At 34.0% G+C, this 14,478-nt stretch overlaps 1 protein-coding gene across 1 annotated transcript; it reads right to left on the bottom strand.

Moving 5' to 3' along the window:
- Positions 1-2,407: 2,407 nt before the first annotated feature.
- LOC149566143 (tetraspanin-8-like) lies at positions 2,408-4,660 on the bottom strand. Its single transcript, XM_089819567.1, has 2 exons — positions 3,760-4,660; positions 2,408-2,928 (listed from the first exon to the last, which is right to left on the bottom strand). Exons 1-2 carry the CDS (start codon positions 4,264-4,266, stop codon positions 2,635-2,637), a joined length of 801 nt encoding a protein of 266 aa, XP_089675693.1. The 5' UTR covers positions 4,267-4,660; the 3' UTR covers positions 2,408-2,634.
- Between the last annotated feature and the right edge of the window lie 9,818 nt (positions 4,661-14,478).

Below are 14,478 nucleotides of genomic sequence, written 5' to 3'. Positions count from 1 at the left end.
AATAAACCTAAATAAATTAATGAGAGACCTCAACCAAAGAAACATCTCATCCACTAATATCATATTTGGAAAGCTATTACAAGAGCATAAGTGATGACATAAGAAATGAAAGAGCAACATTAATAATAATATAGCTTTTGGATCTATCTCTACTAGCATGAAAGAAAAAGAGAAGGGAGAGAAGAGTGATTACCTCACCCAGTAGAGCGCCCATCCCACTGTGAATCACCAACCAAGAGAGCTACTAGAAAATATGGTGTTGAATGGTCTAACAAGGTGGTAACCTGCTAGTCAACCCACCAAAGTTCCATCCATAGATCAACATCCACTGTATCACCATGGCATGGTCTTGTGAAGATGGGTTACTTGTGTATGATACTTAGCATGTTGTATATGAATATGGTTAGAAAGTTGTTATGCATTACCCAAATATAAGATTTAGCATATATGTGTCTAGATGTGTTACCCAGGAATGAAATTTAGCAAGTTTATCTATGTTACTCATTATGAGATTTAACATATGTGTTTGTGCGTGTAAAGGAAAGATGAAGTAACAATGCATAGATTTGAAAATGACTTAGAAATCATACCTAGCATCTAGGGATAAAATACTCTAAGCCATGCTCATAATCTATATTTTTTACCCCATGAGAGCGAGGTTATGTGCAAGATGGGTGTATATATACCCCCTCCTTATCATGTCTATGTAACATAAGCATGAAAAGAAAGACAAAGAGGATACCTACCTTACACAATGTGGAGATATCCTAAAAACAACAATGTGGACTATATTCATAGAGGAGAGCGTTAACTCTTACAATATAAGAATATAGACAAATTATGAAAATGATATATCCTCATGGAAAGAGGATCCTCAAAAGAGATAAATATCAATAACAAGATGTCCACCTATGAGGATTTCTTGATTAAGATAATATCTCCAAGAAGAAAGGAAGAAGAACAAGAATACACCTATTTAAACCCCTATAATATATAGGTGAAATATGGATCCTTGGATGAAGGATTCCTATCTCCAAGCAAGGGAAGTGTATATATTAATGGACATAGATTTAATTGATAAAGAAGAGGTGATGACTTAGGACATGTACCTCTTGCAAAAGAGAGGATTCAGAGACAAGAACAAATTCTTCATAAATGGTATGTGTAGTGTTGTGATGTGGAGCCTAATTAGACTCAGAAGTTTAGTTGGTGCAGTTCCCCCCCAGATTATTTCTATGGGGGTCAAGGGGCAGTACCCCTTGCAAAGTCCTAGGGCAACACTCCAGGTCCGCTCCATGTCACAGTATAGGGTGGGGTTGAGGGGCAATGCCCATGTGGGGTTTTTTGGGGGCAATGCCCATGTGGGGTTTTTCGGGGGCAATGCTCCCGAAGCCAAAAATGACTCACTATTGTAAAATGCATCGACTATTATTTTTCTAATGGACGACTTATTCTTTCCCTAATTTTGTGAATGCATATTGTAAAATGCACCGGCTATTATTTTTCTATAAGGAGGGATAAATGGCGAATGCATATGAATACCTAGAAATGTTTCATGATATAAAATAATTAAAAGAATATTTCATCAAAATGATCAAAGTCACTACAAGAATGTACCACTTACTTTTGAATTCAATATCCCAATCACAACTCTTAAATTAATTTAAGATCCATTTATATTTCATTTATTATCGTATATTTTAAATTTCTAAATTATTGTGAGATACGCTTTTTAGCTTTATATATACCTCTTATTCAAAGTCTACATTTTTCATCATACATCTTACACAACCAAGTTAGGGACTAGATAAAAGTGAGTTTGTAATGAATCATACAAATAATAAAACTATTATTAAGATGATATTTATTATTGTTTTTAGAATCAAAAGCATGGTTGCAGTTCATTATGTAGATACTTTAACTAGAATACAAAGCTATTATATCCTTTTTGAATTATTTCAATCATTATTTTGCATATTGCAAATGTATTAAGGTTCAAACCTAGAAGTTATGGGATAATAACATTAAAAATTTAATGATGAGTATATGTTTGGGTGTATTTTAGATGGTTGAAGGCATTAAAATATATAGATAATGTTCATTGGTTTAAAAGTATTAAGGTTCAAACCTAGAAGTGATGGGATATTAACAAAAAAAAATTAATGATAAGTATATGTTTGGGTGTATTTTAGATGGTTGAGCCATTAAAATATATAGATAATGTTCATTGGTTTAAAATTTTAATTTATCCACCTTTTATGGCAAAAAATTAATACTTTTAACATAATTGTGATTGAGTATTGAAATAGTGAAATTTAATGGTATTCTATAATCTATCATAGAATACAAAATTACTATTATGTTTAATATGACTATAATAAAAAAATAAAAATAAAACCTAATAATATACTTAGTACAAAAAGAATTTTTAAATATTAAAAATCAACAATACAAGGTAGAAATTGTACTAGTAAATTTACACACATAACATAGGGAATCCATACAAAGAAAGAAAGAATGTGCGTGATAGAAGCACTCTTCCTTTTGGTATGAGTATTTGGATTCTTAAGTAAAACAAAAGTTAATCACACACACAACAACATTGAATGTTCCTTAGCTTAATCAACTTAAGGATCATTTATAGTTATGGTCATCACGTTTAGTGTTTCTAAAAGCACAACATCCTATAGAATAAACCACTATTAAAGCAACAAGCACTATAAGGTTTAAAATAGCAATCTTGCGCCAATCATGCTTCAAATTAGCTAGCACACCAGCTTTGCAAGAGTCACATTCATAACACAATTGATCTTGAACATTGCTCCACTTGTTGCAGTCTGCATTTGTAGAGTTAATTGTTGATGTAGTCCAATTGGTAGCATTAACATAAACAAAGTTGCATGATGATGGTGGCATGCAACATCCCGACTGCGAAAAGAAAATGATAAAAAATTACAATTTGTATATTAAGGAGTTGATATTTAACAATTTCTTATATCCCTAAAATAAAATAAAATATATGAGAGTTTTAAAAAAAGATTTATAATACACTTATTAGATACACCAAAAGAAAAAAATTAAGAAAGTTTATAATTAATTACTGTAATATAGAAAATTTTGATTACTATTTTAAAAAATATGATTAAAAAATACATCTTAAAGATTTATATATTACAACTAGATTTTATATTCATATAATATGTTATAAATTTCATTCATTTATTAATTTTTTTTAATAAATTAATTTTATTAAAAGAGAGGTAAGATGAAGAAGAAAAAAAGTTATAAAATTAATTCATTTTTTTTCATAAAATAGTGACACCTCATAGCAGAGGCACTATCTATACAAGGACCAAAATGCACTTTTATTAATTAATTTTAAAATAAGTATTAATTTATTAAATAATACAAACAAATTGATATTTTGCATTTTTGCCCTTCCATAACCAAAATCTTCACAACCCTTACTTTTTAAGAGTAGAAAATGTTAGAAATTAGAAATAGTGACACTTAATAAGACCCCTATTTTCCAAACATAAACCTTTAATCAATAGACTCCCTTTCTCTAACCTCAGCATAAATTTCACTTAAAATAAAAATTTCCACCCAATAAAGTCAGATAGATTAACACCAAAACGGAGAACTTTTGGGGGAGGATAAAAAGTTGTTTCGTATAAAACTAGACTAGAAGAGATACATAAGAAAGAATTGTCATAAAATAGCATTTAAGTAAACAAAATTATAGCTTAGCTTGACTACCTGAGTGGGGGATAAATTCTTTTTGTAAAACTCCTCGGCAACTTCGTTGGCGGAATCATCAGCGATTTTCTTGCATATTTTGGCGTCCCGAATGCAGCTCTTGACTGTGTTCCAGTTGCTGCTCTTCTCAACTCTCTTCTGAAGCCAGTTGGAGTAGTCTCCCAGCCTGTATTCTTTGTACCCTCTACCTGAAACAGCCCGTCCAGCGCCTTTATTTGTGACGACGAAGGCAAAAACAGTGAAGCAGAACAAGAGCAGAATGAGAAGAAACATGGCGGCCGAATAAAGCCAGAGCAGCCATGTGACTCTGCAACAGGCGCCCACCAAGCCGGCCAAAGAAACTATTATAAGAAAGCCCCCAATTACAATGAGAGGCCATTGAAGAAACTTCTCACAATCACTGTCTGCCTTTGTTGCAAGCCATATTCCTCCACCCAAGATTGCAGCAGACAGCACCAGCGTGACCAAATTAAGCAATCCGACTAAGCTGTTGCTGAAACGAACCATGGTTGGGGCTCGACTCTGTATGTGTCTGGTGGGCGGATGACTCCTCCAAGAGCGAAACCCAGAAGAAACACTGTGGTTAGGTTCTGCTGCATCCTCTGTATTTATCTATCCACGAAGGTATGAACCATTCATGTAATGACAGCACACCGATCCCACTCCATGATGGGATGATTGGTACAGTCTTACCAATTCAATTTTAAATGATGGCTTAGAAGCGTGGAGAACGTGATTGTCAGTGTCCAGGCTACGGATCTGTCGTTACTATGCTGCAGCTTTTCCTTGGCATCTTTCTGCTCGGCCATATCCTTTGAAGTATATTCTACTTTCTAATGAGCCAAAACCTAAAACTGAAAGATTAAAAACCCCACAAAAAGATGTAATGAGCAATACGGACGTCATAAAGGTATGGAAGTGGACCAAGCACCAGCACTTACACCAAAGGTAGGTGCAAGGGTAGGGCAACGGCTACCCATAAACCGTACTCCAGTCTGCACCGTACTCTGTTCCGTCAGACCTGATCGTTGCAGGTTACGGCCGTCCTACTGCACGTACTCTTCCTTGCAATATTATGTAAACTCATTTATTCTTACCTAAGTAAAATTAATATTATGTTTGAACTAAATATAATGTAAACCTACTGAACACAAAAAAAAGTCATATTTTTAAAAATATATCTATTTTTTAAATAAATATTATATAATTAAAAAATTAAATTTTAATTAAATTTTAAATCTAGACTCTTGTTATAACTAAAGAGAAATAAGAATATAATGTTAAGTTTGATTTTAAACAAATTAATACACATTGTAGAATTTGGGAGGAATAAATTTTACATTATAGCTTATATTTCAAAGATATTATATATCTTAAATTAAACAAATTTTCATATTCTAATTATATCTTAAATTTCAAAGATATTTTTATTTTATTTGTAATTTGAACTTTATGATACATTTGTGTTCATAATTTTACAGTAGGGATATATTATATTTATTTCAAACATAATATTAATTTTACTTAGGTAAGAGTAAATGAGTTTACATAATATTCCAAGTAAGAGTACGTGTAGCAGGACTGCTGTAACCTGCAACGATCAGGTCTGACGGAATAGAGTACGGTGCAGACTGGAGTATAGTTTATGGGATGGGCATAGGCTGTAGGGCATCCAGCCATGTCGATTTATCTGGCTGGGTAGCCGTTGCCCAAGGGTAGTCATGAAAGCAATATAAAAAAAACATGTAAAAAATGTGGTATTGTGAAAGGGTGGTTTGTACCATTTTAATTATTGAAATATTAAGTCAAAAAATAATTATAAAATGTTTTCTATTGGCTAGGAATGAAAAAAAATGTATAGTAGGTAGAACAAGGTTACTTTAAAGTCAACATAGTCTTAAAGGGAATACAAATTGTTGTGAGAATTAGAAATGTTTAAGAAAATGTTTCTTAATAGACTACCATGTATACAAGGATAAATTACATTTTTTTTAAAATATTGAAAAATGTATAATTAACAACAGACAGAATATAAGACCAACCCTCACCAAAATACAAAATGGAGGGAGGTGCCTTGAACATCTAGGGGCTTATCCCATAAGGTACTGGGCATTTTTTACATGAGTACTTCATACAAATTTACATTAAAAAGACCATCTTAATCAAAAAAAGAGCAGAGCCTAAGATCTCTGATAACCATGACCTGACCTAAAAGTATTATCAACAGGTGTTAGCACTGAGGCAAAAAATGTGTTTTCCCCTCTTTTACTCATGCTCTCTACGTAATGATGTCTGCATTTAGTACTTTTTCCATTAGATTCCAGATGATAGTTCTCTGAAAGACTGCTAAGCTCATCAACCTCTACTTGTGTAAGAAAACTACGAAACTCCTCAATATATTGTGCTGCCTTAACTTCATCTTTATATATTTGCAGAACTCCATCGTGCATTAGCTTCACGAATCTGGACTTTAGAATCTCCAAGCAAAAATATACCTGAGACATTATGTAGAAATGTATGAGTTTAAGATTAAACTTAGTAGGGTACCTTCTAACATTTTGAAATATCTCCTTTTTCCTTTCCTTCCAAAGAAACCAACCTATTTCAACAATAAGAGCAAACCAAAATCTGTTAAAAAACAAGTCAAAGGATTTAACGTAACCAACCAAGATTTCACACCATGAAAAGCCAATACTACCCTTCCAATCAACTGGAGACCTAAATAAAATGACCCAAATTTTCTTGGCATATATACTCTCAAAGAAGACATGCTCAAAACTCTCAGGCTTATTACACAACCTGCAAATCACAGGCTCAACATTAATGGAAGATAGAGCTGACCTGACAACAAGCTTTTTAATAAATAACAACCATATTAAATGAATAGCCTTAGGCTCACAAGGACCCTTCCAAAAATAATCAAAGAAAAAATGCAAGTTTGAGAAAGCACACTCAAGACCCCAACAATTAACTATATGCAGGAATACAGAGTGATCACTTTTAAACATTCCCTAAATCTGCTTGGTAGAGGTATTATCAATAATGGTACCATCCTTCCATTTTGTATTTCTGATAAAAGTATCACTGTTCATGATTTTCCCAACATTCTCCTTACTGATCACTTTGGATAGAAGAGTATATGTCTTCTTTTGAGGTTTGGGGATACCATACTTGTTGGAGATCTCATCCCATGACCCTAGCTTATTATTAACCAGTAAATTACTAATAAGAGATAAACCTTTATCATTCCATTTTTTTATATAGAAAATCTTTGAGTAAGAGCAAGAGGTTTATTATTCAAATACAATCCCCACCAAATTGATCTGCCAACAACAATATATTTAAGGAGACCCTACTGGCATTCTTGTAGGAGATGAACTCCCTCACTTGTGACCATGTAGACCAAAGAGAATTGAACACTTTAGACCCGAAAATCTTCATCTTAAATTCCCCCATAATAATATCCCAAAATGGAATGTTAGCTCACTATTTACCTTTTTTAATTACTGACTATTCAACATTATTTCTCACAAGAATCTTCCAAGGCTCGCTCCCCCAAAAAGCTTTATATATCCATTTAGCTGCAAGAGCAATCCCTGGACCCTAATATCTTTTAGCCCCAAGCCTCCAAACTATTTGGGAAGAAAACACCACTCTCATTTAACACAATGTCTTCTTTTGGATCCCATACCAATTGACCATAGGAAGTCTTCAAGAATTTTTTCAAGCATACCAAACTGAGACTATGTAAACAACCAGGTTGAAGTAAAGTATATATGATGAGAAGAAAGGACTTTTTGCACAACCTGTACTCTCCCAGCCAAAGAAAGGGAGTGAATTTTCCACCTAATATGTTTTCTATTAATCTTGCTGAAAATCCACTCCTACATATAAAAAAACAAGGCTCTAAAGAAAATGGAATACCCAAATATCTAGTAATGGTTTTAGGCCCAATCCATTTCCAACCCATCTTGAGTAACCAACTAGGAGGCAAACCCATCCATCCAAGAATAGAAGACTTGTGAGGGGCCACTTTGGCTCTAGACACTAAGAAGAAGAAATTAAGTCTGTTGAGAGACAAAGAGAAGTTGTCCTCATACAATTCCAAATAGAGAGCCATATCATTTGTAAACCAAGCATTAGTCAATTCCTCTAAGTTGGGGAGAGTAATGCCCTTGATAGGAGGTCCTAAAGTGGAGTCCCTTAGGATGTAAGATAGAGCATCAACAACAATCACGAAAAGGGAGAGTGTGATAGGGAAACCTTGTCTGATAGACCTCTAAAGAACTATAGGGTTTGATAACTCCCCATTCACATCAATAACAGTAGAAGAATCTTGAAACAATAATTCAATCCACTTGCACATAAGTAAGGAGGAAACCCAAAAGATTTTAACATTCCAATGAAAAAGGGCCACTCAACTTTGTCATATGCTTTCTCAAAATCCAGAAGAATCATAGCCACATTCTGTCCTTCAGCCTTTGACCAATCCATAGCTTTTGAACTAGTGATGAGGTTCTCCAAAATATATCTCCCCTTTACGAATCTAGTTTGAGTGACCAAGACAATATTTTTTGTAGTATCCACAATTCTTCTGGCCAACACTTTAGCTATAAATCTATAAGACAAATTAAGCAGGGTGATAGGCCTCCAATTCTTAACTAGGGATCTATCCCCAGATTTAGGAAGCAGTTTAATGACCCCTCTGTTCACAATGCTGCCAAGAGAGCCATAATCAAAGACATTATTATAAAACAACAAAAGTTCTTCCCCAATCCACTCTAGATTTTCTTTATAAAATTCAATAGGCAACCCATCCAGTCCTGGGCACTTTTCATTAGCCATAGCTTTGATGGCATCTTGAATATCCTCTAATGAGATGTTTCTATTAAGCTTTTCACTTTCCAATTCAGAAATCTTCTTAGGAATCATCTTCAAGCAATCTTTCAAAGCCTTTTGCTAATTCTGATCAAACTCCAAATAATACAATTCAAAATAAAAGTTGAAAAAAAATCCCTATTTACATTTCGGTCATTCGTTCTACCACCCTCCACCTGAATATCTTCTATCATTTTTGCCTTTTTTTAAATCCCTAATGATGTTAACAAAAAATCTAGATCCAATATATATCCCTCTCTTAACTAGTTAATTTTCCCCTAATCCTTTGCCCTTGAATCTTATATCTTTGTAGACATCTTAATTGGTGTTTAATAGAAACCATATCATGTAGAAGCAAAAGGTCATTCTATTTATTGCGAAGTGCAAATTCTGCTTCATTTAGTTTGATTTGAAGATCATTCTCCTCCCCATTTATGTCCTTAGCCACTTTTTTTCCAATAATTTGATACATTTTCCTCCAGGTTTCCATTAATTGGCTCCATTGTTTAACTGGCCTTTGAGATTGATTACACATCTTGACAAGAATGTCACCATTCTAATAGCTTTCTTATTGTCAGGATCCTTGAGCAATTAAGTATTTAACTTAAATACTTTGTTTCTATTGCTAGCACTGCTTACATTTCCCTCCTTATTTACCAGGATCCTCATAAAAATAAAAGAGTGATCTCACATAGCAATAGGTGGAACAATTATTGGAGAGTTGCCCTCCTAAAAATGAAAGGACAAAAAGAAAGATTCACTATATATCATGTCCAATCTGCAAAAAACTCTATTGTGACCTCCTTGATTATTGCACTGTGTGAACTAGAAATATCTTTGAAGTTCTCCCTATTGTTTTCTAGAAGATCCATCAAGTTAAAACACCTTTTGAATTTTATCCAAAATTATTGTTCATTACCTTTCCATGAGTGTTTCAATCCATCGTGTTTATCACAATTAATTTCCACCATATTAAAGTCTCCTGTAAAAATCCAATATTCTTTAGGAAACTCTAAGGAGTGCCAATCCCATAGCCTAGCTCTTTCTCTGTAATCATTTGGTCCATATATATTGCATACCCCAATTAACTCTTTATCATGTTTAAATACCACCCAAAGTGCTCTTTAACATGGTAAGCAACCATGCTGAAAGATGGAATCATCCCACTTGGGGCCTATCAAAATGGCATTACCCCCTTTTCTTTTTTCATGCTCAAAGTGAAAACCTATAAATTTTTCCCATAGGAATTTGATCATACATGACATTTGCTTGAAAACCAACTACTTTTAAAATTGCTTGCAGATATATGATGTCCTTGTCCTGAAACTTATTACACCATTTTATGACAATATATTTTCTGTTTTCCATTTCTAATCCTCTAACATTCCAAAAATGGAGATTAATCATCACGAGGGGAATTATTTAGAGGGAGGCTTTGGATCCTTATAGAGCCTATTGAAACAATTTGGGATAGCATTCTTTCTTCCAAAACTACCAGAAATAGATCTCTTCTCATAAGTCTTCCTCTTCTTTCTAACAACATTAGTAAATTCCCCCCTAGGTCTAAATTCAAAGTCTTCTACATCACAAGTGAGGGAGTATTGACCTCCTTAGGATTGATAATAGAAATTCTAATAACTTGAGCCTTCTCATTAATGGACCTGATAGCAATTTGCTGAGCATTCAACCAAATAGGGATCTCACCAAGGCTAGTCTTACTAGAATTTGTTGGAGTGGCAATAACTAGGGTCATGGGATGAACTTCACCAGAAATATGTCTAGCATGATTAGCCGAGATCACCTCAAAATCTCTATCATAGAGAGGATTATCCAAAGAAACAAACCCACCACAATATATTATATCAACCTCAGAAGAAATCTTTGAGGGCAGAGAATGGTTAGAGTTACAACTATCAAGATTCTCAGTAGGGGTAGGTGGTAAGACTTCTTTGGCCGCAGCTTCATCTTTGTTAACCATCTCTGGAACTGGTTCTTTAGCAATATTAACATTAACTTTAGCTTTATCAAAATGCACTTAAAAAGCCATACAATTCTTCTTGATATGCTCATTAAGCTTACAATGAAATCAAGCCTAAAGATTACCTAACAGAGAGACTTCTGATGAGAAGTTTTCCCCTTCTAGTTCTAGAGAAATAATACAAGGAAAAAACAACATTGGGATCAAGGGCAACAAGAATACAAGCATTCAAATGGAGGAGAGTAACCCTAGATTCCTCAATCTGCAAAACAGAACCTAGAGGACTCAAGATATGAGAAATAAAAGTCCAAAACTCTACTTGAATATTCTTAATCTCCACCCACTTTAGCATGGATCTTTTTATAACTTTTTTGAAAATTACCATTTTTTGACCAGGCATATGCTCTAAATAAGGAATGACCAATGTTCCAAAACCCTTTTTTTAGGATTCTTTCTTGCATATTATGATTTTCTTTAAAATAAAAAAAAGCCCCTTTTGAAGCATTCTGTAGAAACTAACATGTAAGCCAAATTTCTTTCCCCATACTACATTCAACCATTCATCAAGAAATTTATGCGATGGTAAAGCATTAATATCTAGACAAACAAAGAATATAACAATATTTTTTAACTGACTTTGTTCTACTCTAACTGCTTTAACATATCCTCACTAGGAGACAAGGTTAGGGTTTTCAAACTATCAAAAGGATTCCTCCCATCTCTTTCTCCAGAAGCGGCTCTGCCACCATCTTCGACATCTCATCTATCTCCATGGGTTGGGTTTTTTCCCACTCCATTATAACACTAGTCTGAAACCACTTTCTTTTCAAATTTACCCTCAAAACAAGTAGAAGTGGGACAAATTGGAACTTATATATCAACAAGAACTACTTTATATGAAGGTTTCTCATTCTTCTTCTTAGGACTTGTATTGCCAATGACACTCTCATCGAGGCTTTTCTTTCCATCATTGATAGAATCCTCTAGTTTATCATTACTCAAAATGTTTGCATCCGCCTCTTTCTCATCATTTAAATGCATTGCAACCTCGCTTGACGAATCACTTGCCGCAATATTATTATTTTCTTCCATCCACTCAGACTTACATACGTAAGCCAACGAAGGATCTAAATTGACCTAACCAAACTGACACAACAAAAGGAAAAGAAAACTTTTGGCAAGGGCAAACAACACAATAAACAAACTTTAAAACACACCCACATGATTCACAATGACATGATATGTAGAAACTAAAAGGACAAAGGCCAACAAGGACACACAAGGCCAGTGAGGCAAGTCAACAACATTGCACGAACTCAGATGAGTTGTATCCATACGTATTTGCAGACAACCCTCTCTTAACTATCCAGGGATAAATTACATTTAGAATCATCATAGTGTACTATAATAAATTCTATTTTTAATTGAATTTGATTTAAAAATATTGTGAACTTACAAGATAAAAAATTAAGAATTTGATTTTTTGTCATTCATATTATTGATACATATAATCTTATGCAAATGAAGCCTAAATCTAAAATATAATTTTATTAGTAGAAAAATAAATACTAATTTTAATTATAAAATTTCACTTCAAAAACATACATAAGTAAACAAACGAATAGTTTAAAAGACTAAATTGTAGACAAATAGAAACTATAATAAAGAAACACAAAAATTTACCCACTAAAACTGGTTGTTCTTTAGATATCTTAGCTAAAAGCCTGCAGACAAAAAAGACCCTACTTAAGCTCGCAAATTAAAACAAAAAATTGAAGAGAGATTGAACTACCAAATTTATGTCCAAAAAGCTAATCACAAATATGTGTAATCTCCAAGAGAATATGTTAAACAGAGTAGAGCAATAGGAAAGTAGGGGAGGAAAGGAATCAAAAGAAATGACATGGCATATAATTAGTTATTAGAGTATGAAGGAAATATAACATTCCTCTAGATGACATCTCTAGTTAAGGAATCCATGTGAGTATTTGCTGACTGTACATCCTGCAAGTTGTACTCAAGGATCTGTCATTAGTAATATATTAATAGTGATAAATTTTTGGGTAGAGGCAGGCAAAGAAAGGAACCCAACCCACAAGTGTTGTGATTTCCTCCAATATGTTCGCGCCTCATTTGAAATTCTAGATGACATCATACACATCAAACATGCTAGAATTTCCTCCAAAAAAATTGTCATTTTAAAGCATTTTACCATGCATAACTGATGCTGAGCTCTATGATGACATTCAGAATCCATGCACTCAATTTCATCACTATTGACCACCATGCTTCACAGGTGTAGTTTGGTTAGGCTATTCTTAGATTGCATTAATAGACTTTAACTTAGCTCTTTTATCATTATTGTAGCATTAGTGGTTTTTGTCCATGTTGTATCATTGGGTTTTGGTAACATATTGTTTTGAAGTTAATTTGCCAGTTACAAAGAGCTATGTGATGCATGCGAAATGCTACGATATTCTTCTTTGATGTTGTAGATAAGTCACTGAATGGATAACATGTTTTTCTTTCAACACTTTTCTATGAAAACTTCTATAAATTCATAAATTTCTCCATTTTTTCATGAATTTTGTACACACAAACTTTGATGATGAAAGGCTTAAAGATCCATGTGGGCTACATCAAAAGATGGTGCTTATTAAGATAATATCTTATACTTTCTATAATAGTCAACTACTTGTCTGTAGTCCGTCTTTCAGTCTAGATATGAATGTTTCTTATCCCGTCTCTTTTTTCTTCAGCCCAGATAGGAATGTTTCCTATCGTGTCTCTAGTTTTGTTTCTAATTCCGTCTTCAATCTACGTTGTTTCTTTTAGAAACAACGTCCTTGTAATTCTTTATAAGGAACACATTTGTTCCTTTGTTAATCAATGAATCATCCGGAAATCCGTTAATCTGCCAACTCTTCTTGAATCTTGTAACATGGTATCAGAGCCAATACTTGATTCATAATTTCATTTGAAATTATTCGCTCAAATTTTTTGAATCCCGGCGAGGATTTCTGTTCGGTCAGCAAATCACGATTTTGGAGTTTTCAAGTGCAGGGTCTACAAATTGTGGGCAGATTTTTCTTGGCATTTTTTGCAAAACCCTACCTCGGCTCGTCTGCGACTCCATTTTTTTTTCAACACCCATTTTCTGCAACTCCGCGTGGCATTAATTGTCCGAGTTTTTTTTTTGGCAAATCGCGGGTCTGATTGTTGAAAATCGCGGATTTATTTTGGTCTGCGTTTTTGGCTGCCGTTTTTAAACAGCTCTGCGTGTTTTCCAGCTCCGTGAGTTTTTTTTTTGCAAACTCGAACTCCCATGCTGCCTAGACTTGGACAAACTCGTGATCAGATCAGGAGGTCGTTTTTTCTAACGTTTTTGCTAAAAACGGCTCTGCGATTTCCGAAATCACATCTCTGCTATTTCATAAATCTGCCACTATTTTTGTAAGGTCAAACACGACTTTTTTAGTCCCGTCTCAGTCTGTCATTGTGTTCTAGGAAGCAGATTCGACCATTTTTATCAAGAAATCTGAAGTTTTTTCAAGCTTTTTTTTCAGCCAGGGCCATTTTTTTTTTCGAAACCCTAATTTTTGGGGTCAGAATTTTTTTTTTGTTTGCAGATTCTTGGTGGGTTTTTTGAGACTTCATCTGGGTCTTCGTCAGAATTTTTTGGGTACCTCATTTTTCGTGCCTCGATTTTCGAGCTGGCGGATTTACATTGCGACTGCAGATTCCTTCTGGGTTTTCTGTCTACTCTTCTAGGCACTTGTCATTTTTTTTCTGGGTCAACCTCAACATTGCCTCAAACTTCGTGCAAATGGCATCTTTGACTAATCTGATGTTGGAGGGCAGTC

The sequence above is a fragment of the Cupressus sempervirens genome, chromosome 3, assembly GCF_028749045.1.
Source record: "Cupressus sempervirens isolate cs-2001-9-10 chromosome 3, ASM2874904v1, whole genome shotgun sequence".
Taxonomy (NCBI): domain Eukaryota; kingdom Viridiplantae; phylum Streptophyta; class Pinopsida; order Cupressales; family Cupressaceae; genus Cupressus; species Cupressus sempervirens.
Note: the sequence above shows the minus strand (reverse complement) of the source record. Positions and strands in the feature narration are given on the sequence as shown.